The sequence below is a fragment of the Pan troglodytes genome, chromosome 2 (genome assembly GCF_028858775.2).
Source record: "Pan troglodytes isolate AG18354 chromosome 2, NHGRI_mPanTro3-v2.0_pri, whole genome shotgun sequence".
Lineage (NCBI taxonomy): Eukaryota > Metazoa > Chordata > Mammalia > Primates > Hominidae > Pan > Pan troglodytes.
The window spans coordinates 123,918,725-123,945,413 of record NC_086015.1 but is presented as its reverse complement, the minus strand read 5'-3'; the positions used below and the strand labels follow the sequence as shown (position 1 = coordinate 123,945,413).

The window sequence follows — 26,689 nt, the reverse complement described above, 5'->3', positions numbered from 1 at the left end:
TGGTAGACCAGAACTTCCCCTAAAAAATCCAGCAGTGCTTAGCTGTGGCACTTCCTGATGTCAGGGAAATATCCTCCCAGGTCAGTGGTTCTCAACTGGGAGAAAATTTCCCCCAAGTGATGTTTGGCAATTTCTGGAGACATTTTTGGTTGTTACAGCTTGGTGGAATGTCACTGGAACCTGGTGGAGGCAGGCCATGGATGATGCTAAGCATCCCACAATGCACAGAACACCTCCCCACAACAAAGAATTATTTGGTGTAAACTGTCAATAGTGCCAAGATTGAGAAACCATTTCCTAGATCCTTGCCCTCAGGTCCCCCTATTATACCCCTAAGAGATACCATCCTTAATGAAATTAGTCCTAAAGCATTTCCTTCTTTCTGAAGCATGATTTCAGCACTGTTTCCCAAATCAACATTTTACATCCTTTTGAAGTATCTTTTAATGTGACCATCCTGCTTTGCTTTTAAAAATGAAGGCTGCTGCCTGACTGTGTGTGTCAGAGAGGCAAAATAATCCCAAGGCTGCCTTTTCCACTTGCTGCTTCCTTTCCCATCTGGCTGCCTCCCTGAAATACAGAATGAGTTGAGCCCTGTGACCTGATGGAGGCCCTGCCAAGCCCACCTTGACCAGGTGCTGCAGCCAGTGGAGCTAGTCTTCAGGGTGCAGGTCGCTCCATGAAACGTGGCAGCTGGGCTTATCAGCTGCCAGCCTGGATAAGTCAGGCCTGCTGCCAAGTTGATTAATAAGCGCTGGGCTGACACTTCAAGAAGGGCCTAAACCTGCTGATTTTCCTCCCCTCTTCCTTAGATCATTTCATTATTAAATTAAAGATTGTTGTGATTTAAACTGAACTGTCAGGCAGCCTAGGGACAAACGTGGGGTTTGGTGAAGCAGCTGAAGCTGGTACTGCATTTACCAAATCAGATCTCAGCTGGGTGCTCTTTCTTTCTCTTAAAAAAACAATTTAGAACTCTAAGGGCTTGAAGTAGAAGTAGAACCTTCCCCTGCAGTGTCAGGAGCCCACACAGGGAGGCTGGCATGCCAGGAAAGGGACCTGATTATAAATAGCATGAAAAGCAGCATCAGTCAAAACTCACTGATGTGCCTGGGCAAAATGTTAAAAGAAACAAATAGCTTCTAAAAAAGGAAGCAATGGTTTTATTTTTATAATCTAAAGTGCTAAGGAACAAAAGCAGTTTATATTCACATAGTTTTAAACACACAAACATGCGTGTGCACGTGCACAAATAACATACACACTAACAGAGTCCCTTTAAGGAAATGATGGATAATCATTTTAATATAACAAAATCACAAGTAGAGCCTCACAGAGGGGGTAGCTGTCCTTTCTTTTCTATGTAATTGATGCTATTTATTTAGAAGGTCTATGGTTTACCCTTGTGAAGTAATTTTTCTGTATGTGTATTTTTTTTCCAGCTTAGATGGAAACCATTTGAGATTCCAAAAGCATCTCAGAAGAAAGTAGACTTTGTGAGTGTAAGTCAGTCCCATCCACACCCTTCCTACTGCTCTCCTCTCTTCTGTGGTGAGTGAGCCAACCATTTGCAGCCTGAATGCCAAGCAGAAGCAGCCCTATCAGGAGGCAGCAGAGACAAAACCACCTGCGTATGCTTTGGGGGCTGGCGGAGGGATGTCTTACTTACAGAAACCATATGGCCCCTGACACCAGAGGGTATTCATGAACTATTTATATCTCAGAAAGGCCAATGACAATTGAACATTTTCTTACTTAAGTTCCTTTCTTTTGGCTAGAACGGGGGCTTTTAACCTTTTTGCTCACTTTGATGTCTGATGTCTGATGATGTCTTTGTTTATAAATATATAAAATAAATTATATAAAATTACAAAGAAGCTAATGATATTGAAATATAACGATAAAAATACTATTAAAAACAAATTTGATTTGGTTTATAGTCATTCATGTGCTTTCTTGTTAATGTACTAAATCATAATATCTATGGAAAACATCTAATAATTCTGGTATGAGATAAATATACTTTGAGGTATCTATAACAACTATAATGTGATATCCATGATTTTTATCATTGATAAAGTTACAGGCACCTCTAATACTGCTGTGGTTTTTTGCCTACATTCATATTAGTTGAAAGAAATGATAAATTTCACTCAGAGATTAGCAAAAGTAAATATAAAATATTTCCCATCCAAGTTCATAAATCTCCCTGAAGTAGATGCTTGGGCTAGAATGGCGTCAATTCAACATGGCAACTCTAGTTAGTACAATGCTGATTGGAAGCTCTGTTTGGTAGTTATAGGTCCCAGGAGTACTGGAATAACTGTGCAGAGCAAGGAGTATCTGGGAGAGAGGAGAAAGGAGCTCTAAGGAAGTGGGGCTCAAAGAGACCAGTGGAGGGTTCTGCAGACCAGCCCCAGCTCATGGCTTACGTAGGGACACTCCAAGTGCCGAGCCATAGGATAAATTGTTGGAAACATCTTGAAGTTCTCATCTTTATTAAGTGCTCCAAACTCTTTGTAGACTCACTTAAATATACCCTAAACTTACAAATTGAGTTAAAATACAAAATGATATCCCCATCTCCTTTCTTGTGTGAATTGTAGATATCTGGAGGTGCAGAGCTCTCTCCTTTTGGCTCTGCATCTGCAGGTTTGGGGCTGAGGGCTATTTTGAGAAGACCCATGTGTTAAGGTTTCTTGCACTATGGATCATCTGGTCACACAGCAGAGAGAATTACAGTCCATCTGAATACAGTCCTCTGCCCTGTTCCAGAGAGATTAGGCTGACCCTATCCATAAGCAGAGGGCTGCCCATAGTGGAGTGTACTTGAGAGGCATTAACTGGTCCCTGATGCTGCAACCTTCCTCCCCAAGCCTCCTAGATGCCTGATGGTACCTCCAACAGAATCTCTTCTTCCAGTTGATGTCAAGCATCAAATTGATAAAATACCAAGTAATGAACTGATACTCTGTAAGTTCTTCTGATATAGCCACTAAGACAACCCAGATTTAGGCCATGGCTGGAGACTAGGGTAAACCACAAACTACCAAACATGAGTCAGTAAATTCAGGCTCCTTAGAGGCTGCCTGGATTCCAAACGTCCCACCGGTCCCAAAGGGAAGACCCTAGTAGAAATGTGCCTCATGACCCTCAGGGACCAGTGGAAGGGCTGCCTCTTGGGCACCGTTCACATTAACCTTTCCCTCTTCTGTGGGTCTCTCCCAGGGCCTGCATACCTTGTGTGGAGCTGGAGACATAAAGTCTAACAATGGGCTTGCTATCCACATTTTCCTCTGCAATACCTCCATGGAGAACAGGTAAGTGGCTCAGTTCTAGGGAAGGACATGCCCATCTTCTAAGGGCTTTTGGCCAGAAGTCAAACTCCAGGTTTCACTCTTGTGAAGTCACATATGCACATACATAGTTGTTTTTGTTATTGGTTTTCTCCTCAAGGCAATATTCATATATATTTATTGACAATGATAATGAATGAGACAAAAGGCATTTATCTTGACTGAACATCAGTGATATAAACAAGCACATCACATAACAATGTAAACAGAAAAGGGAGGATGGAGCCCTGGAATGCAGGAGTAGATCGAAAGGCATTTTGACTTTAAGTCTGAGTCCAAATATCCTTTTGTTGTTGTTGTTTGATATTTCAAGGATTTTTCTGAGCCAAATATGAGTGACCAATGGCCTGCGACACAGCCATCAGGAGATCCTGAGAACATGTGCCCAAGGTGATTGGGCTACAGCTTGGTTTTATACATTTTAGGGAGGCATAAGACATCAGTCAACACATATAAGGTGTACATTAGATCCAAACTGTGGTTTTTATCTCAGTAGAAAAATAACAGCAGATTTAAAGCAGGCAGAAAAGAAAACAGAGAAATAGAGAACTTAGAAACTCTGTAGTTGCAGGTTGACCTTTGGGCTCTGAATGATACAATTTTCCCATTGGTTTAAAATGTGCACAACAGACTGTAATATGTAACCAGCTGGAGTACTAGAAACTCTGGCATACCCTTGAACTTTTCCATTTTACACAAACACTTGCAAGTAGAGGCACCTTTCTCCTTGTCTTTCCTCATTCTTAGATTATTTGTTTCCCACTTTTTTTTCTTAAAAGGAGGAACTGAACTGTGACCTAGGGGTTTTGTGGGTGGTGGATTGGTGTACTGAATGTAGGCAGGACTCCACAGTGTTTCACCACCGAGTCGTTTCCACCCTCTTACCTGTCTCAGTTTCTCTCTCCAGAGATCTAGCACCTCTGAGAGGCCTCAAAATGCCAAGTGATCAGCTCTTATATGTATTTCCGGGACAAAACTATTTTTGGGGGGGTTCCCTGTAGGGCCACTGCACATCACAGGGGATGAATCCCTCAGACACTGCAACTCAGCCCCTAGTCACCCAGGGTGCCTTTCAGTTGGGAAGAACAAAATGCCCTTTCTCTTCAGAGCTGAGGAGCTCAGTCTCTCATTTATGCACAAAAATGACAGTCACGCGAATGCGCAGGCAAGCCAACTGAGCTAAATTTGGGGAGAAAAAACAATGGAGTAGACCATTTAGAATACACCTCCAAACTGGAAACCAAACAGGGTACCCAAAAGGGAGTCATTCTTGTTGTCTTTAGAAAAAGACAACGGAGGCCGGGCACAGTGGATCACGCCTGTAATCCCAGTACTTTGAGAGGCCGAGGTGGGCGGATCACGAGGTCAGGAGCTCGAGACCAGCCTGGCCAACATAGTGAAACCCCATCTCTACTAAAAAATACAAAAAATTAGCCGGGCGTGGTGGTGGGCGCCTCTAATCCCAGCTACTCAGGAGGCTGAAAAAGGAGAATTGCTTGAACCCGGGAGGCGGAGGTTGCAGTGAACCTAGATCATGCCATTGCACTCCAGCCCGGACAACCGTGTGAGACTCCATCTCAAAAAAAAAAAAAAAAAAGAAAAAGAAGAAAAAGACAATGGAGAAAATCCTTTAGAATGGACCTGTGAACTAGAATTAGGAACCTAATCAAGAGCTTCCTAGGAGGGAAAAATCAAGAACTGTCAACCAAACAGGGCTCAGCAGGACTTAACAGTTCCATCAGAGGAGAAGCCCAAAGTTGAAGGCGCTTTCAATAGGTCCCTGCTGATACCTTAGCTCTGAGTTCAGGCAACTCCTTCAGGGTTCTGAGTCTTCTCTGAGGCCCAATGTGTCCAGGTGCCAAATTATTGTTGACAAAAATAGTCAAACTATTAATATGTAAAATATTTGAATTGATGTATTCTGAGCCAAATATGAGTGACCAGTGACCCATGACCCAGCCCTCAGGAGATCCTGAGAACATGTGCCTTTGAATATCCTTAATTTCTAAGGTTCCCCAGGGCTGTTCTTGAGTCCCAGGTCACAGTGTGTGAGTTTCCATTAGGACCACCCGTTAGTAGCAGGCTACCCGACTTTGGCTTCAGCTAATAGTTCTGTGTAAGCTTAAAATTCTTAAGTAGAGGAGCTTATATACTGGCTTTGCAAAACAAAGTATGCAAATGGCATTCCTGCCTTATTATACACTACCTCTGGAACTGGACCATTTGTGTCCAAAGCCCAACTCTACATTTCCTGGCTGAGCGACCTTGTGAGCCATGAATCAGGGACAAGATCACAGCCCTATGACAAGGCTCTGGAGGCCTCTCTTTGGGTAAAATCTCATATCAGGCCACCTCCCCTCTCTCCACTTGAGCCGCATTGGCCTTCATTCACTTCTTTCAAGCTGCCGCGTGCCCTCCTTCTAAGCACTTGCACTTGCTGTTCCTTCTGCCTGGAACATTCTTTCCTTTCTCCAAACCCTCACCTAGATAACACCTTCAGATATCAGGTCAAATGTGTCCCTTCTTTGAAGAAGCCTTTGCTGATTCTTCAAACTAACCAAGTCGCTATTCTTTCATTCCCTCAAACTTGATTTTCACAGGGTCATTACAGTCTGCAATGATATTGTTCTGTAATTATTTGATTGCTCTCTGACTCCCCACTAGACTCTAAGTTCCACAAGGGCAGAGCCTGGGTCATTTTGCTCCCCATTTTATACCCAGCTCTGAGCTTGCTACATAGGCACTAAACAATGATTTGTGTGATGACGTAATTTGTCTAGACAATGTTAAAACTGAAAATCACAAGAATTACTCTATATGTTTCAGATGCTTTTACAATTCAGATGGGGACTTCTTGATTGGTGAGTTCTGAAGACTTCAGACCCCCTCACTGTTAATTGACCCCTAACCGCAAGCTGCTTTCTAATTTTATACACATTATTTTCCTTCATTCTCCAATCTGTCTTATTTCATTTAGTGCAATCCAGAGACTGAGGTCTAGAGGCCACAGGTGGTCTGGAAAAGATTTCTAGTGTACCTCAAAGCCCCTACTCTATTTCCTTGTCTCTCTGTCTTTGCCCATCTCTTCTGGACCTTTCTGATGTGGGAGACCTGGGCAGCTGAAAAGAAATGAAGACTAATACTAATGGGATTAACTTATTACGGTAACTGTATTTGCCTTGAAACTCTCTCAGTAAAAGCCCATTTATCATTAGTAACTGCAATTTAAATTCAAATTTTCATGAGACCATCTAAAATGTAAAGTCTATCAGAGATTGTTCTGGTCTGCCTATTATATTTGATGGTTTTTTAGTATCAATATTTTGGAATCAACATTTTCGTGTATATGTCACACAAGCAAATGTCAGCCTTTCACTGGAACTATCAGAAATGGGTGACTTTCCCATCCTATTTCTGCTACCCCTTTTTGACCATGTCACAAAATTGTGCATATACAAGTTCCTTGCCTGGTGACCAAAAAAGCAGAGTCATTGTTTTATTCACATTCTTCTAGATAGGAAAATAGCTAATCTAAGTTGTCAGAATTTATCTTTTTCCCCAAGAGACTCAATAAAGCTCTTTTCATTTGGAATGGAAAAGCAAATGCAGCCTTAAGCCTTTCCTGTTCATGAAATGGTTATCACACCAAAAGAATTGCTCACCACTGCCCTGTCTTTTTTTGTCAGTTCCGCAGAAAGGGAACCTTCTCATTTACACCGAGTTTGGCAAGATGCTTGTACAGCCCAATGAGATCTGCGTCATTCAGGTTGGTGATGTGTCCCCTTCTCTTCCCTGCCTCTCACTAATTTGGGAGCAGTCAGATGTTTCAGCTGCTGCTATTTCCAACTCTAAAATTTCTCTGTCATGTCTGGGCAACGAGGAGGGAATCTGAGTTATGCAGAAGGTTCCATGTGCTGAAGAGTAAGCAAGCTTGGGTGCCTGCTTTCTTTTAATATAGCACATAATTCTAAAGGAAAGACCACTTGTCATTGCACTTTCCTAAATATTTACATATACTCTGGATAAGGCCCTGTTCCCACTAATGGCAGTAGAGGCAGTGAAGGTGGACTTTTTTTTTTTTTAGTGTGGCTAAATCAGGCTTACCGTTATCTCTGGACCCAATGAGAGGGTAGACTAGAATTGGCTTGGGTCACATGTGTGATTAGGAATTCAGTTTTTCTTTTTAAACTGAATTTTAAAAATTTCTTTTTAAAAAAATTCAGTTTTTCATGTTTGCTCTGGTCACCTCCCAAGCAGCTCAACAAACAAGAGCTTTACTTTTGCATGTGGGATGGGCTATGGCTCTGGGCAGCTTCTTTATAACTACAGCTGTGATTTCAGAGGGCACACCAGTGTCTGCTTTCCATTCCAGAGAGGAATGCGGTTCAGCATAGATGTCTTTGAGGAGACCAGGGGCTACATCTTGGAGGTCTATGGTGTCCACTTTGAGTTACCTGACCTTGGACCAATTGGTAAATCTTCATTACAAGCCTCTAAGCCTCGCTTGAGATGTAGGACTCAGATAATTGCATGAAAGTTAAACATCCTTCTCCCTTCGCTGTCTCACTCAAACTTCCACTTTTCTCTCTAGACAAATTCTTCTCTAGACCAAGTGTCTTCCCAGAAAATATATGCAAAACAGAAAGCAACCCAAACCAATCCACTATAAGTCTCTCTAGAATAGTATATAGACATTGGAGATAAAGACGGCATGTAATAGATTTCTGGTTGCATAGTGTGTACAGGAAAGAATATAGAAGTTTGGGTTACTGTGGGCTCGGGTCACCAGAAACAGCTCCACAGAAGAGATGAGAATTTGACTAATTCTTTATGAAAAGTTGAGGAGAGTAAAGAGGAAAGGGAACAGCTTTGCAAAAGCATATAAGTGAGAATAAGCTTTGTGATTAGGAGGAAGATATTTTTGTTAAGTCAGTGAGATTTATAATGGATTGGTTTGGATTGCTTTTTGTTTTGCATATTGTATAAAATGGGAAGGCCATAAAAATGCCCTGGGCTGTATTCCTATGGAAAGGAGGGATGGACTGGGTGACACATAGTCTATGAACCTCTGTGTATACCCCACCAAATCCACACACTTAGCAGTCAAAAAAACACATCACTCTGTGCTATGAAAGATCTAGAAACCACACCCCAGGAGGCAGATTAAAACATTCCAAAGTGAACCAAGGTCTCCACAGCCCCCATTCTTCTGGCAAGCTGGAGGAAGTGAAAATGTTAGGAGGGGTTGTTCTCAAACTGTCTCTTGGATTGAAAGAAATGGCTGGGAAAATCGGCCCTTGGTTTACTCTTTGGTCACATCTCCCAATTCTTCCCTTCCTTGTCAACAGCTTTTTAGAGCAAACAGGGACAGGCCAGTGTGTGCCTTCTGGTCAACTCCTCTGAGGAATCCAAATATGCAGAGGAAGGTGGGAGGCAGCAAGAGGCAGCTGGAGCCGTGGTGGGCCGTCTGTCATCCTGTTCACCGCCCACTCTTCCCACTCTGCTCTGGCTTCCTGCTGCTCTATAGTCAGCATAGCCTCCAGGTTCCGTGGAACATGTACCCTCTGGAAAATATCTATAATTTGCTAACCAGCCGGGGACTTATTTTTTTAAGCCCAGGAGCTGGAAATGATAAAACACTCCTCAGCTCGCTCCTCTCAGAGTTAAATTGTTTTTGCACTTAAGTTTTTCATGTTTGGTCTTTTGATTTATTTCCTTTCTCTGGAGGAAACACTCACTCCTAAGCAAAGGTAAGCAGGCAGGTCCTAAATTCTTCTTCCTGAGTGGCAGACAGGGTTTTTCAGGCTGGAGAACTGTTTTCAGACTGGAATCTGAGTTCTGTCTAGGGAGCAGAGGCATGCCTTAGGCAACAGCGTGTAACCCTTTCTATCTGAGATCAAGGACTGTCAATGACTTCTAGAATATTCAAGGGTTCCTTCAAAAGAAAAAGTTCTGGAGTTCTATCAGATCTTCCCTTTTCCTCTTTTCAGTTCTCTTTCTCTCTTCCCTTCCCCTCACCTGTAGTGATAAGATAATGCATATAAGATGGTTTTGTTAACCATAGTCACTCCACAACCTTAGAAAGTAATGCTGGTTTTTGTGAATTTTTTTCTGACCAGATTCCTTGGGTCTTCCTAAAAGGTACCAGACTGGAAATGCAGTGAATCTTTGAGCAATGAAAGCAATTTGTGGAGTAGCTCTTGACATGAAAGAAAGCCTTTCTCTTCATGCAACCATGGACATCTTTCCTATGTTTTGGAAGTTTCTAAAAGACTTTTGGGTTACTGTTTTCTAGGGGCCAATGGCTTGGCCAATCCTCGTGATTTCTTGATACCCATTGCCTGGTATGAGGATCGCCAAGCACCAGGTGGTTACACGGTCATTAATAAATACCAGGGCAAGCTGTTTGCTGCCAAACAGGTAAAGTAAAAGGGTTGGCAGGCAAGGGAGGAAATGAAGAGTGATTGAGCACTTACTGATTGCCAAGGCAAGTGTTACAAACTTTACATATATCCTTTCGTTGTTATCATACCACTACGGCACTACAAATAAAGCACATAGTTCTAGTAGTCAATGATACTTTCATAGTCATGGAAAAGGCCAGTAATGATAAATAATTTACCAATTTCACAGTAAGTGGCAGAACCAGAATTTGAACCCATATCTGTCTGACTCCAAAGGTTGTGCCCTTTCTACTCACCAAGCAATGAAAATATTAGCAATATGTAGGTTTCTATAAGTGGTATGGAAAACATAATATATGTTCTGAAAAGTAAATGAGTTAACAGATCAGCCAAGATTTATACTCTCCAATACCACCCTATTTCAAATACAAGCAATTCTACAAAACAAGTAGAATTCAGTTAATTAGCTTGGCTTGGTTTGTACCACCGGGCTGGCAATTCAGGACACAAGCAAAGGCACAGATATTAATAAATAATAATAAAAACAATGTAATATGGACTCTGTAACATAATATATTACTAAATGTACTGAATATATATTAGAATAAAATAATCATATAATAAGAAGAACCCAAAGATCTCTTCTGTTTAGCATTATTTGTTTGCTTCATTTTGTCTATTTGACTTATTCCTTATATTTTCCAAGGTATGTTATTCTTCTTAGGCAGCGTCTAGAGATAATGCCAACCAGCCGAGGCCAACCAGTTTGGCACTTAAAATTAACCCCTGAAGCAGACATATTGTTATTCTCTTATTCTCTGGGTCAAGGTCTCTCAAAATTCGGGGGCTATTTGCATCAGAAATCCTCAAGGAGGCTTGTTTAAAATTCAGATCCTAGGCTGGGCATGGTGGCTCATGCCTGTAATCCCAGCAGTTTGGGAGGCCAAGGCAGGCGAATCACCTGAGGTCAGGAATTCAACACCAGCCTGGCCAACATGGCGAAACCCCGTCTCTACCCAAAATACAAAAATTAGCCAGACGTGGTGGTGCACACCTGTAATCCTAGCTACTTGGGAGGCTGAGGCAGGAGAATTGCTTGAACCCAGGAGGTGGAGGTTGCAGCGAGCCAAGATCATGCCATTGCACTCCAGCCCGGGCGACAGAGCAAGACTCCCTCTCAAAAAAAATGCAGATCCTTAGATACTACTCTAGCCTTGCAAAAAATGATAAGCTTTGGAGATGGGACATGGAAACCTACATTCATTTTAAGCATGTTCCCCAGATCATTGTTTACATACAATTGTTAAAGAACCACAATTCTAGAAGCAGCCAGTAGCTCCTCCGAAAGGTTTGCACTTTCCAAGTGGACCCTGTGCTGGTTATTTTCTGTGTGAGTCCCCACTGATCCATTCTCCCTCTTTGCCATGATCTGTGCCCTGGAAGGTTGACTGTATCACCCGGGCTCCCTAGCCAGCTGGCTTCTGTTGGGTTCAACCCACAGGAAACTACAAGGCAGGAGGAAAGACAAATTGGGATATTTCTTCCCCTGCTTCCTCGCTGTTTAGGACTGTGTTTCTGACAGTAGCTGCATCCCCCATATGACCTCAGTTCCTGTTGGGTAGCCCTACTGGTGGGCTGGAGCTGATTCATAGTGACTTGCAAAAGCTGATATGCACGCTTCTGTCCAACTGTGTATTTGTTGATGTCATACTGGTAGCTAGAAAATCATCATGGTGAGACTGTATACACCTTAGAAATCAGTAAACACTATATGTCAATGCTTTATGTATTTTTTTCAGAGTGCTAGTTGTTAAATATTTACCAGCACACCACTGGGTAACACCCTTCTTTATAATTCTAGCTCTTGCTGAAGTCCTATAACAATATTTCCCTCCTCATTCCACATGCCCAGGAAGAGCAGTGTCTTCCCGCTATTGCGAGGCTCAGATACCTCAACATTTCTAGTCATTCCAGTTAACCCTAACCACGCCTCTATGAGTAGCGCCTTCATTAAAATCTTTAGCACTTTCAGACCCATAGATACAGAAGGGACCACCTTCCTATAGCAGGACACTGATCCTCTTCTACCCCAGGACAGGACCAGGAAGTATTATGTTAGGATTGCTCTGAAATCTCAAGTCCTTGGAGTTGGAACTTTTAGAGGCCTTCTCCCCTCTCCTGGACTCACCAACCCAGGCACTGTGTCTATTGCAAGCTCCTCTAGGCTGAAATTACCTGGAGAAGCATCACAGCAGGTACTCTCTGTTCCAGGAAACAGAAGGTAGCCCAGATTGTTTGAGAACTGCTGACATCCACAGATCCTCACAGTTAGGTTAAAAATTGTTGAAAAGGCACTACTTGGAGAATGTGCTGTGTTTCTGCTGCATGTGTGATCAGAAGGCAGCTGCAGCTTATGAACCAGAAAAATAGGGTTAGTGGCTAAGTAGAGGGTGTGTGGAGCAACCACAAAATGATTCAGGGTTATACTTCTCCCAAAGGACAGTAAAATTAAATCGAGAACAAAATCAAATCAAAAGAAAGAGGTATGCTTAGTACATATTGTGGGATCACAGCTACAAAAGCATTAGATGGTAAAATTATCCTTTCCTGCTTTTTGTGTTTAGGATGTCTCCCCGTTCAATGTTGTGGCCTGGCACGGGAATTATACACCCTACAAGTACAACCTGAAGAATTTCATGGTTATCAACTCAGTGGCCTTTGACCATGCAGTAAGTCTGAACACTGTAGGGGCCTTGGGATGAGGCAACGCTTGGGTGGGAGGGGTCCACAGTAGACCCCTGACATTTACAGATCTAACATTTCCAATGTCACCATTGGAAGCCCTAAATATAGTCATTTGTCCTTTGGTGAGGGAGTAAATAACACAACTAGTAGGGAAGCGAAGCCAGATACTCAACATTCCCCTGTGAACATAGCTTCATTCTCTACAGAGCACTGGTGATACTCTGACTTGTATTTGCCAAACTAAGTGGATAAACACTTAGTTTCTCTGTGGAAAATTTATCCCCCAAAACAACCAAGTGTTAATGTCGGTGGTAGAATGAGGAGAAAGGAACTTTATGAATTTGGAGAAGTCTCTGACCCCACAACTCTCAAGAGCCTCCTCTATGATCTCTGACTTCTCACCCCAGTGCCTTCATTCCTGGCTGTATTTGGCAGTGACAGAGTGAACAGCCCACTTCTAAAGTTACTCATAACTTTCAGTGCTTGAGTTTAAACCAAAGAAATTCTAGAGCATGAACTTGGTCATATTTTTCACTCAGTTCAGAGGCCACAAATGGTCTCTGGTCTACAGTGCAGGCTCCCAAGACCCTACATTCTTAATAAAGTGGTGGTTCTGAGGCCCCGGGGGGAAGTTCATTTTGCAGCTCACTTCATAAGAGATGAACCTAACCCACAAGCTGGAAGGATAATTAGAGCAGAAGTCAGAGACTCAGAGGCAAAAGGATTATCGTGAGCCAGTTCAGTTTATCTCTGGGGGGACAAACCTACCTCTCCAAACAGCAGCAACTCTTAATAAAAGCAAAGGGGAAAAGAAAAGTGAGACATCAGACCCCAAACAAACAGCACGAAAAAGGATCCTGAGACACTGATAAAGCTTTATTTGTGATTCACTACCTTTGCTTTAATAGTTTCAGATCATGTCCCATGACAGTTGAAGAAATGTCAATTCTTACAGCAATAAGGGTTGGGTTTATTTTTATTTGAATTTACACAGATGCGATCTTCTCTGTATTGCTGCAATAGTTATTTTTCCAAAATTCAGTTCTGATCATGCCACCACTGTCTTCATTAGAAAGCCTTTGCAGGCTTCCCATGGCTTAAGATTAAGTCTGCACTCTGAAGCATGGTGTTTGATGCTCTTCACCATCTGTCCCTGGACTCATTTTCCAGTATCACCTCTTGCCCCTCTCCCTTCTGTCAACGCACTGGGGTTTTAGCCTTCTCTCCTCTTAACAAAATCTCTGTGCACTTTGATGTGTTTTCAGTGATTAAAATGTCATTTCCCTTCCTTCCCACTTCCTTAGTCCTCCCTCCCTCCCTCCCTCCCTTTTTCCCCCATCCCTGCCACGTCCTTCCTTTCTTTTTTTTTTTAACTTTTATTTTAGGTTCAAGGGTACATATGCTCCTTCCTTCCTTCCTTCTTTCCTTCCTTCCTTCCTTTCTCTCTCTCTTTTTCTTTCTTTCTGTTCATTCTTGAAGACCTGCCTCAAATGTCACCTCCTCTTTGAAGCCTTCCTTGACCCTTTCAGGTAGAATTAGCTGCCCAACCCCCACCCCACAATTAATGCTAAAGAAGCAGGGAATCGATCCCCATGATCTTTGAATCTCCAGACTCTTACATGGCATCTGAAAGGGAACATGATTGTTGATTTCAATTAAATTGAATATCAACCTTCTCACTAAAGAATTCTGAAGAGTTTTAAAAAGTATAATTTCGTCCCTCAACCTATCCCATCTCTACACTACCACTATGAAGACTACGGATGTAAATGCTGTGTTTTAGACCTGAAAGTCAAACAAAGGTAGGAAAGCAATGAACCACTTCTCAGACTTTTCTGCCAATGGATACAATCTGGAATCTCCATATTCTCCCAAAGAGGAGCACATCTACACCAAAACTTGGATTTTGCTTTATTTCTATTTCTACTTTGCTCTGAGCATCCCTTCTGCTGCACATCTCAGCTCTAGTCAACTTGATCTGAGGTTGAGAAGCAGGCACCGTTGGTTCTCAGACCCACGGGGTAATAAGTTGCATGTAATGTGGGCTCAGCAGGGTGAAAAAGCAGTTCAGAATCCTTTTAGCTGGTGTTAATTCATTTTGCCTCAAGCACAGCAAGAGGAAAAAGTCATATGAGTGATTATTGCACCTTGATGACAAGCCCAGACTTCTGTTGTTTGATCAGAAATTAGGCTGTCCGTTTGCAGCAACATGGATGCAGCTGGAAGCCATAATCCTAAGCAAATTAATGCAGGAATAGAAAACCAACTTCTGCATCTTTTCACTTATAAGTGGGAGCTAAACATTGAGCACCCATGGACATAAACATGAGAAAAATAGACACTGGAGACTACTAGAAGGGGGAGGGTGAAAAAACTACCTATTGGATACTATGCTCACTACCTGGGTGATGGGATCCTGTATTAGTCCATTTTCATACTGCTGTGAAGAAATACCCGAGACTGGTACTTTATAAAGAAAAAGGGGTTTAACGTATCCACAGTTCCACATGGCTGGGGAGGCCTCACAATCATGGTGGAAGGCGAAGGAGGAGCAAAAGCATGTCTTACATGGAGGCAATCAAGAGAGCATGTGTTGGGGAACTGCCCTTTATAAAACCATCAGATCTTGTGAGACTTATTCACTATCATGAGAACAGCATGGGAAAAACCTGCCCCCATGATTCAGTTACCTCCCACCGGGTCCTTCTCACAACATGTGGGGATTATGGAAGCTACAATTCAGGATGAGATTTGGGTGGGGACACAACCAAAACATATCAGATCCCTACCCCAAACCTCAGTATCACACAATATACCCATGTAACAAAACTGCATATGTATTCCTCTATCTAAATTAAAAGTTGAATAAAAATAAATAAAAAGAAATTAGAATGTCACTTGCAAACACCTTCATGTATGCATGAAATGTGTGTCATTGTCCAGTCACTTCCCTTGCATCATGCGTTCAGTCTCTCCTTGTGTGTTCACAGGACCCATCCATTTTCACAGTATTGACTGCTAAGTCTGTCCGCCCTGGAGTGGCCATTGCTGATTTTGTCATCTTCCCACCTCGATGGGGGGTTGCTGATAAGACCTTCAGGCCTCCTTATTACCATAGTAAGTCTGTCTTTTACCAAGCCACATTTGCAAGCCAAAGAGACAACAAAGCAGTGAGCGCTACACATTGGGAATAATGCCTGGGTTATTTCTGGACACCCACCATGGCATGAATTCAGGATCCTGCTGCACAAGGCCTAGTGCTGACCCCCAAGCTTTAATCTCTTTAAGGGATGGTAGTTGTGTTAGTCCATTCTTCGTTGCTATAAAGGAATACCTGAGGCTACTTAATTTATAATGAAAAGAGGTTCATTTGGCTCGTGGTTATGCAGGCTGTACAAGCAGCATGGTGCTGGCATCTGTTTCTAATGAGGCCTCAGGAAATACAATCATGGTGGCAGGCAAGAGGGAAGCTGGCATATCACATGATGAGAGCAAGCAAGAGAAAGGAGGAAGTCCCAGCTTCTTTTGAACAGCCAAACCCAATGTGAACTCATAGAGTGAGAACTCACTCATAACCGTCATGATGGCACCAAGCCATTTATGAGGGATCTGCCTCCATTACCCAAACACCTCAAACCAGGCCCCACCTCCAACACTGGGGATCACATTTCAACATGAGAGTTGGAGGGAACATACATCCAAACTACATCAACAGTGATGCATTGATTCTGAGCCTAGTTCCCAGTTTCTCTGTCCCTGTAAGAGGCAGAAAGGCTGGTAAAGTTTAGAAGCCTTGTTAGAAAGGCTTCTAAACAAGTTTCCTCACATTTTAGATGTTTCCTTTTGGGGAATACTGGGGAGGTTGTTAGTTAGTCTGTTGTTTTGGGAAAGTTCATCACCTAAGTCTGGTTCAGAGAACCAGAGAAATAAGAAGAGAGAGACAGAGAGAGACAGAGAGAGACAGAGAGAGAGACAGAGAGACAGAAATGTGCCTTCTCCAATTATTTTGGCAGGGCAAAGCAGACTGCAGCCTGCATTAAGGAATGGACTCTATTCTGGAAAGAGTTTCTGCAGAACATTTGTTGCCTAGTACAAGACCTAACAAATCTACTATTTTTATTTTATTAATATTATTATTCTTAGCACCTAATAATTATTGTCCAATTTCTATGGCTCTGTTACAAGTTTTTTAAAAAACTAACTCATGAAGTGTTTATAATACTTGTAAGAGACAGGTAGTATTATTGTCCCCCCCACTTTTTTTTTTTTTTTTTTTTTTCAGAAAATTAAACTGACACAAGAGGGATTAAGTAACTCTCTCAAGGACTCACAGCAAGTTAAGTGTAGAGTCAGGATTTAATTGCAGGCTGTCTGATACCAGAGCAAACACTCATGACCACTAACTGGTATGGCTAGCATAGTGCCTGATATATAGCATGCTTTTAATAAATATTTATTTAATAAGTGAATGCATCAACAAGAATAAATAAAGTACTTCATGGCTGTACTTAATGAGGTTGACGTTTTTAATTGTGCAATAGCTAGCTGAAAATCCAATCAAAGGTCAATGTGCAATTCTACTTCCTGGAATGTGCATTTTTTTGTACATAGAGTTCTGGAAAGACTCTAAGAGGCATTCCACCTGGAACATTCTAGAAAACAAATTCCTTTCTTTAGTAAACTCCAGGGCCTTCTGTTTATAATAGGTCCCTCTCTATATATACCAGTTCCCAGGTGTCAGGGCTCAACAGAACACAACAGTGCACTGAATGGCCAATTTAGCTATTTTATAGCATCAGGAATGAAGGCCCTTAGGATGGACGTAGGCCACTCCATGGTCAAATGCCAGCATCCCCCTTTTCAGATGGCACCATCATGGTAGAGAAAAGAAAACAATCAGTTACCATGGCAAAGACAGCAGCTATTTTGTGAATAGCATCATAAGTCGTTTCTAAAAACTGTGAAGCCTACTAAAGACTCTAACTTTTCTCCTCCTGGAAGTTAGTGACCTAGAGGACCTGTTGTCAAGGAGAGAAAATTGCCCTGGCTTATAGTCTGTACTTCGCATGCTACTCCTTAATAATTCACCATTTCACTCTTGTTCTTGTATTGAGGTTACTCTGTGTGCCTGTAGTGGTTCTTACATTTTACAATGTGTCAGAGTCAGCTGGAAGGTTTATTAAAACACAGATTACTGGGCTCCATCCTCAGAATTTCTGCTTCAGTAGGTCTGGGATAGGACCTAAGAATTTGCATTTTTAACAAGTTCCCACAAGTGATGCTGAATCTGCCTTTTTTTTTTTTTGAGACAGGGTCTCACTCTGTTACCCAGGCTGGAGTGCAGGTGGCACAATCTCAGCTCACTGCAACCTCCACCCCCCAGGCTCAAGTGATCCTCCCCGCTCAGTCTCCTGAGTAGCTTGGACCACAGGTGTGCACCACCACACCTGGCTTTTTTTTTTTTTTTTTTTGTATTGTTAGTACAGACGGGGTCTTGCCATGTTGCCCAGGCTGGTCTTGAACTCCTAAACTCAAGCAATCCACCTGCCTTGACTTCCCAAAGTGCTGGGATTACAGGCATGAGCCACCATGGCTGGCCAGAATCTACATTTTTCACTGGCAAGTCAGGGGATTCTGATGAAGGAGGTTTACAGACTGTTTGTTGAGAAATACTGGCCTAGGGTGTGTCCCCATCCCTAGGTGGAGGAATAATAGAGTGATCTGATTTAGACAAGTTTGCTACTGTGCTATAGGGTCTCAACCCACTCCTTAATTTTTATTTGTAGTTCAGAGTTGCTGGCACAAATAATCTTGAGAGATGCCTCCTATAGTTTTTTAATGACTCTCAAAGTAAATTTGGCCCCAGGGTAGATCTTATAAAGGTATGGGTACCCTGAGTTCGTTGGAAAAAAACCACAGAACCCCAGGTTAGAAATGAGTTTTCCAGAGATATTAAAAATATTGCCTTGGCAATACTCAAAATCTTTGCTGTTTTGATGTGACTTTATTATAAGAGAAAATGGAGAATTATTTCTATAGAAATATTGCCTCCAGTCATCTTAATGTGCCTTAGTCAACTAGATTCAGCTTTTTTTTTTTTTTTTTTTTTTTTTTGAGACGGAATCTCACTCTGTCTCCCAGGCTGGAGTGCAGTGGCGCCATCTCGGCTCAATGCAAGCTCTGCCTCCCGGGTTCATGCTGTTCTCCTGCCTCAGCCTCCTGAGTAGCTGGGACTACAGGCGCCCACTACCACGCCCGGCTAATTTTTTGTATTTTTAGTAGAGACGGGGTTTCACCATGTTGGCCAGGATGGTCTCGATCTCTTGACCTCGTGATCCACCCGCCTCGGCCTCCCAAAGTGCTGGGATTACAGGCGTGAGCCACTGAGCCCGGCCCAGATTCAGCTTTAATCAGAAAGGCAAGGTCTATCCTCCCACTGTCCTTTGAAATATAGAAAATGATATAGAAATGTCATCACCAAGCTCACTGCTATCTAAATTCATATTCAGATCAAAGCTGAATTCTGTTTTGCTCTCTTCTTAAAATTAAGCCATGAAGGTGACCCTGAGGACACATACTAGAGCAAGGAGCTTGACACCAAATTTAAGTCATAAGCTGAACTGTTTTTAAAACATAGACAATTTATGCTTACATTTGCTTCTTTTTCTGTATTTCCACTTCATAGAGAAACAAGTAGAACTATGATCTGGGTCTCACCTCTTCAGCAGGAGCTCACACACTCTCACTCACTTTGTAGGGGCCTGCAGTAGCTTTCTGTTTCTGAGCAGGGTGGGTGTGGCTGCTTAGTCAATTATAAAAGCATTTGGCACTTGGTTATACTGCACATGTAAGCAAGAAGGGCAGGTATGTATCATGTCCAGTGTTTGATTTTGTAAGGATTGCCACTGCCACATCTCTCTATTCTGTCCTTGGTTTGCCCTCTCAGTACTCTCACAGGACAGACTATGAGTAGCTTTAAAGGCTATGTTGTTGTTGTTGTTAATTATTTCTTTTTTAAGTAGCTTTAAAAGCTATTTCTTATTCATCTCTGTCTCATGTTAGCCAGCACATATCTAATTATATGTGCTGGCTAACTGGATGGGCAGATGGGTGAAGTGGGAAAAGGACAGATGAATGAATGGGTAAGTAGATGTGTGGTTTGAGATGCAAAGGCACTTAAATTTGCCCAGGTGTTATATTTCTTTAATTCCTGCTCTATTGTATTGCTACTCTAATAAAGAGCTTTATTTCAATAGAAGCATAAGATTGGAAGAGTGGAAACATGGTGATTTTTGTTAAATTTTGTGTGACTCTAGAAAGCACAACTAGGACCAATGAATTTAACTCATATAAAAGCAAATTTCCATTTAATATAAGAACTTTCTTACACACAGAGCTCTTCAATAATATGATATGCTTTGTAGAGTGGAGAGCTTCCATTCACATCCAGGCAGAGCCCGGGAGGTAATCAGTCAGGAAAGATATAGAAATTTCTTCTACATTGAGTAGAAGTAAGGATCCCTTCCAATTTCAAGATTTAGGACTCTATGAATAGGGTATCAATGGAACTAGAAAAAATAAAAACAAATCCAAAAGACATTCTGAAGAACAGAAAAACAAGAGGATAACAGATTCATCTATAGAAGATAATATTTGTTATAATAAATAGCATTTATGGTCTGTTTTATACACATACCAAGATTCTTTCACACAGATTATCATTTGATAATGGACTTTAAGTATGGGGTTCTTTTCATTACATTATCATCCATCAAAACCACACACCCTCAATCTAAGCCTTCTAGATTGGGAATTAGAAATATGCTGTTGCTGTGTCCTACAGTGGAGCTACTTGGGAAAGGGTTATGAGCTGGGAGATAAGATAACTTTGATACAGGGCTCCTAAGCTTAGATGATAGAGTACATTCGCTCTCTATTATGACTAGCATTTTAATTATTATTATCTTCTCTGGGCCCTGATTTTCTTTAGATCTAGCCTGATTCCTGTCAGAGAGTGGAACTCGAGACCTCTGATAATCCACATGGCCATGGAGTAGAGCTGTGCCTGCCAAGAATGCCAATATGAATGTTTTATGATTGTTCTTCTGTCAATCCATATTCTTTATTAATCCTATACAATTTACTAGTTTCTCCTGTGTTCTTGGAATTCTGCAGAAATAATGTTTAAGGGGTCTTTGTGTTTTACTGGTCTTGCCTTGGATAATAAAAATAATACTGCTTCAACCTTCCCAGGGAACTGCATGAGTGAGTTCATGGGACTCATCCGAGGTCACTATGAGGCAAAGCAAGGTGGGTTCCTGCCAGGGGGAGGGAGTCTACACAGCACAATGACCCCCCATGGACCTGATGCTGACTGCTTTGAGAAGGCCAGCAAGGCCAAGCTGGCACCTGAGAGGATTGCCGATGGCACCATGGTAAGTATGTTAACTGCCACATTCCAGCGGCCTCTGAACTCCCCACCCTTGCTGAGAGGGGTGGCCGTTTTTCATTTCTCCAAAGTCACAGAGGAAGAGTCAAAAGAGGGAGAGTTAATGACTGCATAAGTATGTTTACATGTATATATACTCACATCCTTGTGTATATACTAGACTTCTGTTGTGGTGGTGTAGAAAGATTGTTGGACTTGGAGTCAGACCTGGGTTCTGAGTTCAAGTCCCATCTCTTAGTTCCTACAGGATCTTGAACAACTCACTTAGCTTCTCTGTGCTTCATTTTCCCCATCTATAAAATGGGTATAGTATCCAACCCAGCAGATGGCTATGAGTTAACCTAACAGACTGTCCAACACTATTCAAATGTAAGGGAACATTATTAATACTATGTGAAGCCTCTTCCTGTATCCATATGCAGCCCTGGGCATATGCTATGTCTCAGAGTCTTCTGCATTTTGAAGTAATCCTCCAGGGCCACAGTAGTAGCGGAGGCAGGATCTCACCTTCAGCACGTGTTTCAAGCCAAGGAGGGTCAAAAAGCCCTTGCCTCACTATAGTCAGGGCTTGTGAGAAGCAATTCTCAGCTGTTTTTTGCATTTTCCTTTGCTCTGCTTTGGCATGGATGCAACTGATGGGATTTAAAACCTGTTTTGTATTCTTTCTGTGTCAGGCTGTAAACATTGAGGCTGAACACAATTGCAGCTGGCTGCGGTGCTTGATTTTATTTTATTTTTGCATTCTTCAAGGTAGAGTTTATGGTCCACAGGGAGTAATTTTATGCTAAATCACAGGCAAATTTGCTTTACTTTTGAAAATAAATGCCTTCAATGCTACCTGGTTTAAAATCTATAGCAGAGACCTGCCTGCTTCATGCTTGCAAACTACCTAAACAGTGAGCATTATCTGTCCATCTGTCCACTGCAGTTTGCTTTCAGTCCCAACCCTGGAGCCAGAGTTGGTGGAGCTCCTTTGCAAAAGGAGGGTGTACAGAGTCCCATTTGCTTGCTTTGGCTCTATTTCCCCTTTCAAGGGCCTCTATGGAGTTTCTGTAGAACCCCTACATCTCAAAGAGATGCAGTCTGGCAGTCTCAGTTAAGCTATTACCTCTGAAGTCTCCTGGAGGTGCAGTCCTGGAGGCTATTCCAGAGTTGCCACTCAATAACCTTTGGTCCCCCAATTTGGCTTTGGGTAGTCAATGTTATGAGGGAGCTGTGTTTTACAACAGTGAGGCGTAGGACAGGGCTGTTTCTATGAGGAGCAATACTTTGAATTACTAGTGAGAAAGAGCTCTCCTATTAGGATGGGAGACCCTGGGTATCAAGGAGCCAGAATACCTGATGGCGGAGGGTCCAACATCTTACCTAGACCTAACTTTCAGTCGTCCTCACCATTTCCCATTATATAATTCAGACCCAGGTCTATCTACATGCCTTATCCTTATTCTTGTTTGGAGTGATTAACTTGGTACAATAGCATCTTCAAAGTCAGCTGGGATGGGGCTTTTGTTAATCCAGCCAAATGGAGAGGCTTTTAAGAAGCAGTCAGCAAAGAGACAATAGCAATGGCCATAATGATCCTTGTATGTGAATAGTGCTTTTTAAAAATCTTTATTACTTATTATTTATTATTTTTATGGATACATAATAAGTATGTATATTTATGGGGTACATGAGATATTATGATACAGGCATATGATACGTAATAATCACATCAAGATAAATGGGGTATCCATTACCTCAAGCATTTATCCTTTGTGTTACAAACAATCCAATTATATTCTTTCAGTTATTTTAAAATGTGCAATTAAATTTTTATTGACTATGGTCACCCTGTTATGCTATCAAATGCTAGGTCTTATTCATTTTTTTTCTTTTATTTCTTTATTTATTTTTAACTTTTATTTGAGGTTTAGGGGTACATGTGCAGATTTGTTATATAGGTAAACTGATGTCACAGGGGTTTATTGTACAGATTATTTCATCACTCGGGTACTAAACAGTACCCAATAGTTATTTTTTCTGATTCTCTCCCTCCTCCCACCCTCTATTCTCAAGTAGGCATCAGTGTCTGTTGCTCCCCTCTTTGTGTCCACAAGTTCTCATCATTTAGCTCCCATTTAGAAGTGAGGACATACAATATTTGGTTTTCTGTTCCTCTTAGTTTGCCAAGGATAATGGCCTCCAGCTCCATCATGTTCCTGAGAAACACATGATCTTGTTCTTTTTTATGGCTGCATAGTATTCCATTATCTGTGTGTGTGTGTGTGTGTGTGTGTGTATGTGTATATATATATATATAAAGCTCTTAAGTTTAATTAGATCCATTTGTCAATTTTTCTTTTGTTGCCAATTGCTTTTGATGTTTTTGTCATGAAATCTTCTTTGCCCATGCCGATGTCCTGAATGGTATTGCCTAGGTCATCTTCCAGAGGTTTTATAGTTTTGGGCTTAACATTTAAGTCCTTAATCCATCATGAGTTGGTTTTTCTATATGGTGTATGGAAGCGGTCCAGTTTAAATCTTCTGCTTATGACTAGCCAGTTGTCCCAGCACGATTTATTGAATAGATAGTCCTTTCCCCATTGCTTGTTTTTGTCAGCTTCATTGAAAATCGGATGGTTATAGGTGTGTGGCCTTATTTCTGGGCTCTCTATTCTGTTCCATTGGTCTATGTGCCTGTTTCTGTATCATTACCACACTGTTTTGGTTACTGTAGCCTTGTAGTATACTTTGAAGTTGGGTAGCATGATGCCTCCTGCTTTGTTCTTTTTGCTTAGGATAGCCTTGGGTATTTGGGCTCTTTTTTGGTTCCATATGAATTTTAAAATAGTCTTTCCTAGTTCTGTGAAGAATGTCGTTGGTATTTTGATATGAACAGCGTTGAATCTTTACATTGCTTTGGATAGTATCGTCATCTTAATGATGTTGATTCTTCCTACCCATGAGCATGGAAAGTTTTTCCATTTGTTTGTGTCTTCTCTGATTTCTTTGAGCAGTGTTTTGTAATTCTCATTATAGAGACCTTTCACCTCTCTGGTTAGGGGTATTCCTAGATATTTTATTCTTTTTGTGGCAGTTGTGAATGGGATTGCATTCCTGATTTGGCTTTCAGCTTGACTGTTGTTGGTGTATAGGAATGCTAGTGATTTTTGTACATTGATTTTGTATCATGAACTTTGCTGAAATTTGTTTATTGGTTGAAGGAGCTTTTGGGCTGAGACTATGGTGTTTTCTAGATATAGAATCAGGTCATCTGCAAACAGGGATAGGTTGACTTCTTCTCTTCTGGATGCACTTTATTTCTTTCTATTGGCTGATTACTCTTTGCCACGACTTCTAAGACTATGTTGAATAGGAGAGGTGAGAGAGAGCATCCTTGTCTTATGCTGGTTTTCAAAGGGAATGCTTCCAGCTTTTCCCCATTCAGTATGATGTTGGCTGTGGGTTTGTCATAGGTGGCTCTTATTATTCTGTGATGTGTTCCTTCAATGCCTAGTTTATTCAGAGTTTTTAACTTGAAGATATACTGAATTTCATTGAAAGCCTTTTCTGCATCTTGAATAGCACTGTATAACTTGCATAGCACTTCCATATGATCTCATCCAGTCTTCCCATCAAGCCTGTCACAGGAAATCAGGCAGCGATACTCATATCCATTGTTTTAGACAAAAATAATTTAATGTATATTAGAGACCAAACATTAATGTGGGTGCTTTGGGTTGTAGCACAAGATAATTCTATTATTTTCCTTTTGCCTGTCTGTATTATACAAATTTCCAAATGTGAGCATATAAGAATTGTAGGGTTTGGTTTTTGGGTTTTGTTTTGTTTTTAAAGCCACAGTGGATAAGAAAAGTCAGCAATTGATGAAGCTGTAATGTCTAAGATGCACAGAGTATTTACATATTCTTTCTGTTGTGGACAAAAACCTCCTGACAGTGCAACATCCACCATTCAGACACTTCTGAGATATGACTTTTAAAAGTGCTACAGCCATTCCTGCCATTTCCTTCACCTCCCTCTCCTCCCCACTCCCTTTTTCCCTTTTCCCAGCCCATCTCTTGGTCAGAGTCCTGAAAAGACAGGCTCAAATCCCAGTTCTGCCATGACTTGTCGCCTTAAGCAAGTCGTTTCCCAGCTCTCAGCCTTAATTCCTCCTCTGCAAAATAGGAAGTATGACTTTCCTCACAAGGACATAGCCACAGTAAGTGAAGGCCCTCAGAAGATGGATATTCCCAGGATTCTCCCATGTCTGCCCTTGGATCTAGCAGACTTAGTTCTGTAATACCATGAAGATAATTTGAAGCTTAAGGGCTGAATTTTATTTTACAGAATGAAACTTGAGGCCCTGAGAAGTTAAGGGTCTTGTACCAGGTCTCACCAGCTTACAAATGGAAGGACCAGAGCCACAACTCAGGGCTTGAGCCTGCTCTCCTCACCACTCTAGCACACAAATCTTTGATTTGTTATTGGAAGATTTCACCTACCCATACCTTCTGTTGACATCTAATCAAATGTGTTTATTATCTATCTCACCTCTTTTTTCTCATCCCCATCCTCACTTCCTCCAGGCATTTATGTTTGAATCATCTTTAAGTCTGGCGGTCACAAAGTGGGGACTCAAGGCCTCCAGGTGTTTGGATGAGAACTACCACAAGTGCTGGGAGCCACTCAAGAGCCACTTCACTCCCAACTCCAGGAACCCAGCAGAACCTAATTGAGACTGGAACATTGCTACCATAATTAAGAGTAGATTTGTGAAGATTTCTTCAGAATCTCATGCTTTCTGGTAGTATTGGAGGAGGGGGTTGGTTAAAATGAAAACTCACTTTTCATAGTCAAGTAACTCAGAACTTTTATGGAAACGCATTTGCAAAGTTCTATGGCTGTCGCCTTAATTACTCAATAAACTTGCTGGTGTTCTGTGGACGTAGTGATTGGTCATAATCAAGTCTTGATGAGACAAACCTGGCAGGTCAGGTCAGTCTTGCTAAGATTGAACCAAGGCCCAGGGCCCTTTCCCTTGTGGTTGGCCTGAAGGCCTTCATTCTAGGAGCACAAGTCCAGGCATATACTAGGTATCACAAGACCAGGCCATAAGGCCAAACGTTAAGACCATGAGCTGAGACTGGAGGTATGGCAAAGCTCTTAGGAGCCAATCCAGACATGGGGAAATTTAGGGGATCATGAGTGCTCCAAATATCCAGCTTTCAATCGATGAGGAACCAGGCCAATAGGCTGTCTAATCTTGGTAGTCACGTAGCAGCCAATATGATGATACTGGAGAATAACACCAGCCACCAAGAAGTGAGAATCACTCCTTTTCTTGGGGTGACCAACTGTCCCAGTTTGTGCAGGACTATATCAATTTTTTCACTGAAAGACCCACATCCCAGGAAACCCCTCAGTCCTGGTCAAACCAGGACAGTTAGTTACCCTACCCTTCACTCATTTATCAATCCATTCGGTAACCACACGTTGAGTCCTTACTACCAGCTACAGTCGAAGATGCTGGGAATGAAGGGTTGAATAAAAAGAAGCAGGCTGTCCCCTTAAGGAGCTCACAGTCTGGAGAGATAAGGGCCAAAGAAAATCAAGGCCCGAGTATAAGGCCATGATAAAAATTTCCACTGTGTGAAAAGCTGTACCTACCAGTTCCCTTCCTATGGTCAGCATCCCTCCCAGAGCGCTGGGCTGCCCAAGACTTTAGATGTGAGTTGATTAGAGTCTCC

At 41.9% G+C, this 26,689-nt stretch overlaps 1 protein-coding gene across 1 annotated transcript in view; it reads left to right on the top strand.

Moving 5' to 3' along the window:
* The window catches only part of HGD (homogentisate 1,2-dioxygenase), a 53,990-nt gene extending 28,104 nt beyond the window's left edge, over nucleotides 1-25,886 (top strand). The window contains exons 5-14 of the mRNA XM_001164938.6: nucleotides 1,443-1,502; nucleotides 3,229-3,320; nucleotides 6,183-6,217; nucleotides 7,043-7,122; nucleotides 7,729-7,828; nucleotides 9,652-9,776; nucleotides 12,385-12,489; nucleotides 15,496-15,622; nucleotides 20,759-20,940; nucleotides 25,529-25,886. Coding sequence (XP_001164938.1) covers nucleotides 1,443-1,502; nucleotides 3,229-3,320; nucleotides 6,183-6,217; nucleotides 7,043-7,122; nucleotides 7,729-7,828; nucleotides 9,652-9,776; nucleotides 12,385-12,489; nucleotides 15,496-15,622; nucleotides 20,759-20,940; nucleotides 25,529-25,678 — 1,056 coding nt within the window. The 3' untranslated portion in view covers nucleotides 25,679-25,886. The remainder of the gene's footprint in view (nucleotides 1-1,442; nucleotides 1,503-3,228; nucleotides 3,321-6,182; nucleotides 6,218-7,042; nucleotides 7,123-7,728; nucleotides 7,829-9,651; nucleotides 9,777-12,384; nucleotides 12,490-15,495; nucleotides 15,623-20,758; nucleotides 20,941-25,528) is intronic.
* The last annotated feature ends 803 nt before the right edge of the window (nucleotides 25,887-26,689 follow it).